We start from the raw sequence: 1,601 nt of genomic DNA on the forward strand, positions 1-1,601 counted from the left end.
CCTCACGGCCGCGCAATCCTGCCTGGAGCTGAGGGGACACGGCCAGCGCGGCCTTCCCGGCTAGACCTGCCGAGTGTCAGGCTCCGGGCTCCGGCCTGGGCCTAATGGCTCGGCGTGCAGCCTCGGCCCGCCTGTTCGCTGCCGCGCCCTCACCCGTTGACACCTCACCGACCGTACCTTTGAATAGGTAGTCGTACTCGTCGTCCCGGGTCCCCATTGTCCTGGCGCTTCCGGCGGGATCGGCGACTCCGCAGCCCCACCACAAACACCCAGCGGGGGCGGGGCCGGAGCGGCACGGAGCGGCGGCCTGCTGGCCAATCGGTGGCAAGCACCGGAGGTACTGGCACCCGAGACAGCCAATCCGAGGCGGAAGCAGAGCCCCCGGGGGTGGGAGCCTCCTGGGAGCCGCCCCCGTCGTCCTCTGTCTCCTGGAGAAAGGCGGAAGGAATGCGGACCTTTCTGAAATGACGGCCGCCCTAGCCTATCAGAGGCGAGGTCAGGAAGGCGGGGCGGAAGACGGAAGAACTGAAAAGGGTTGGCGGAGCAACCGGGGCAGTGAGAGGCTCTGATTCTGATCGTTCGCGGCCGCCGGAGGAGCCGCCCGGGAAGGGAAACGGGGCTACGTCCAGGTGGAGTTACGCTGCAGGAGGTGTAGACGCCCCGATGATGTCATAGGCCACTGCGCGGGGCCTTGGCACACCCGCATGAGTGACCATTTTTGAGGGCCCTGAGTGGGGTCTTTTCCCGATTGCGGTTTCCATCCCGGACTCATGTCGTTCTTCCTGAAGACACCCACCCACCTCACATGGGTTCTTTTGAGGATCACTAGATCTCCCCCGGCCCCAAACACACGCAGTCAGCCCTCCACTTTGTGTCAGTAAGATTTTGTTTAGCAAATAATTTATAAATCTTCACAGGTTACCAGGCACTCGGCCAACGTAACTCCCTCTGTCTCTTGACACCGTTTTCTCCCAAAAGATGTATTACTGTTGTTAGATGCCGTGGTGTCAGCCCATCGTGGCCGTATTTAGATGACAGTAAAAGTGTCCTGGGAGGGTTTCCTAAGATTAGCCTGCAAGATCCGTAGGTTAAGCGTTGGGCTAAGAATAAGGTGACCAGAGGTCTCGCCTTGGGCGGGACAGTCCCGATTTTTGGCGTTTTAAAAAAGTCCCGATTTTTTGAAAGAATGCACGACAAGCTAGGGAACGGTCTATTTGGTCCATATAGACCAAATTTTTAATCAAGAAACATCCCCACCCCCGGTCAACGGTGCCCCGCTTTAAATCTGGTCACCTTAGCTAAGAATCACAAGATGGGCTGCTTCCCAGGAGAAGGTGCTGCTTGCTCCCATCAAGATTTTCCAGTCTCAGAAACCCCAAGGACCGGAGTCTAACTCTGTCCCATACAGTCCCTAGAAGTCGAAATCGACTCTGCGAGTGGATTTTGGTTTTGTATTGTTTTTGATCTTTAGAAAGAAGCCTTAGTGGCCCTGTAGTTAAGCCCTCGGCTGCTAGTAACGGAAATATCAGCAATTAGAATCCACCAGCCACTTGGTGGAACAGAAAGATGTCTAGCTGCTTCTGTAAAACCCCACAGGGCAG

The 1,601-nt window shown here is 56.8% G+C and overlaps 1 protein-coding gene across 1 annotated transcript in view; it reads right to left on the reverse strand.

The window, feature by feature from the left end:
- The window catches only part of RAB11B (RAB11B, member RAS oncogene family), an 11,501-nt gene extending 11,220 nt beyond the window's left edge, over positions 1-281 (reverse strand). The window contains exon 1 of the mRNA XM_004717333.3: positions 178-281. Coding sequence (XP_004717390.1) covers positions 178-217 — 40 coding nt within the window. The 5' untranslated portion in view covers positions 218-281. The remainder of the gene's footprint in view (positions 1-177) is intronic.
- Between the last annotated feature and the right edge of the window lie 1,320 nt (positions 282-1,601).

The sequence above is a fragment of the Echinops telfairi genome, unplaced genomic scaffold (genome assembly GCF_000313985.2).
Source record: "Echinops telfairi isolate 266 unplaced genomic scaffold, ASM31398v2 ScPeMD7_36;HRSCAF=134, whole genome shotgun sequence".
NCBI lineage: Eukaryota > Metazoa > Chordata > Mammalia > Afrosoricida > Tenrecidae > Echinops > Echinops telfairi.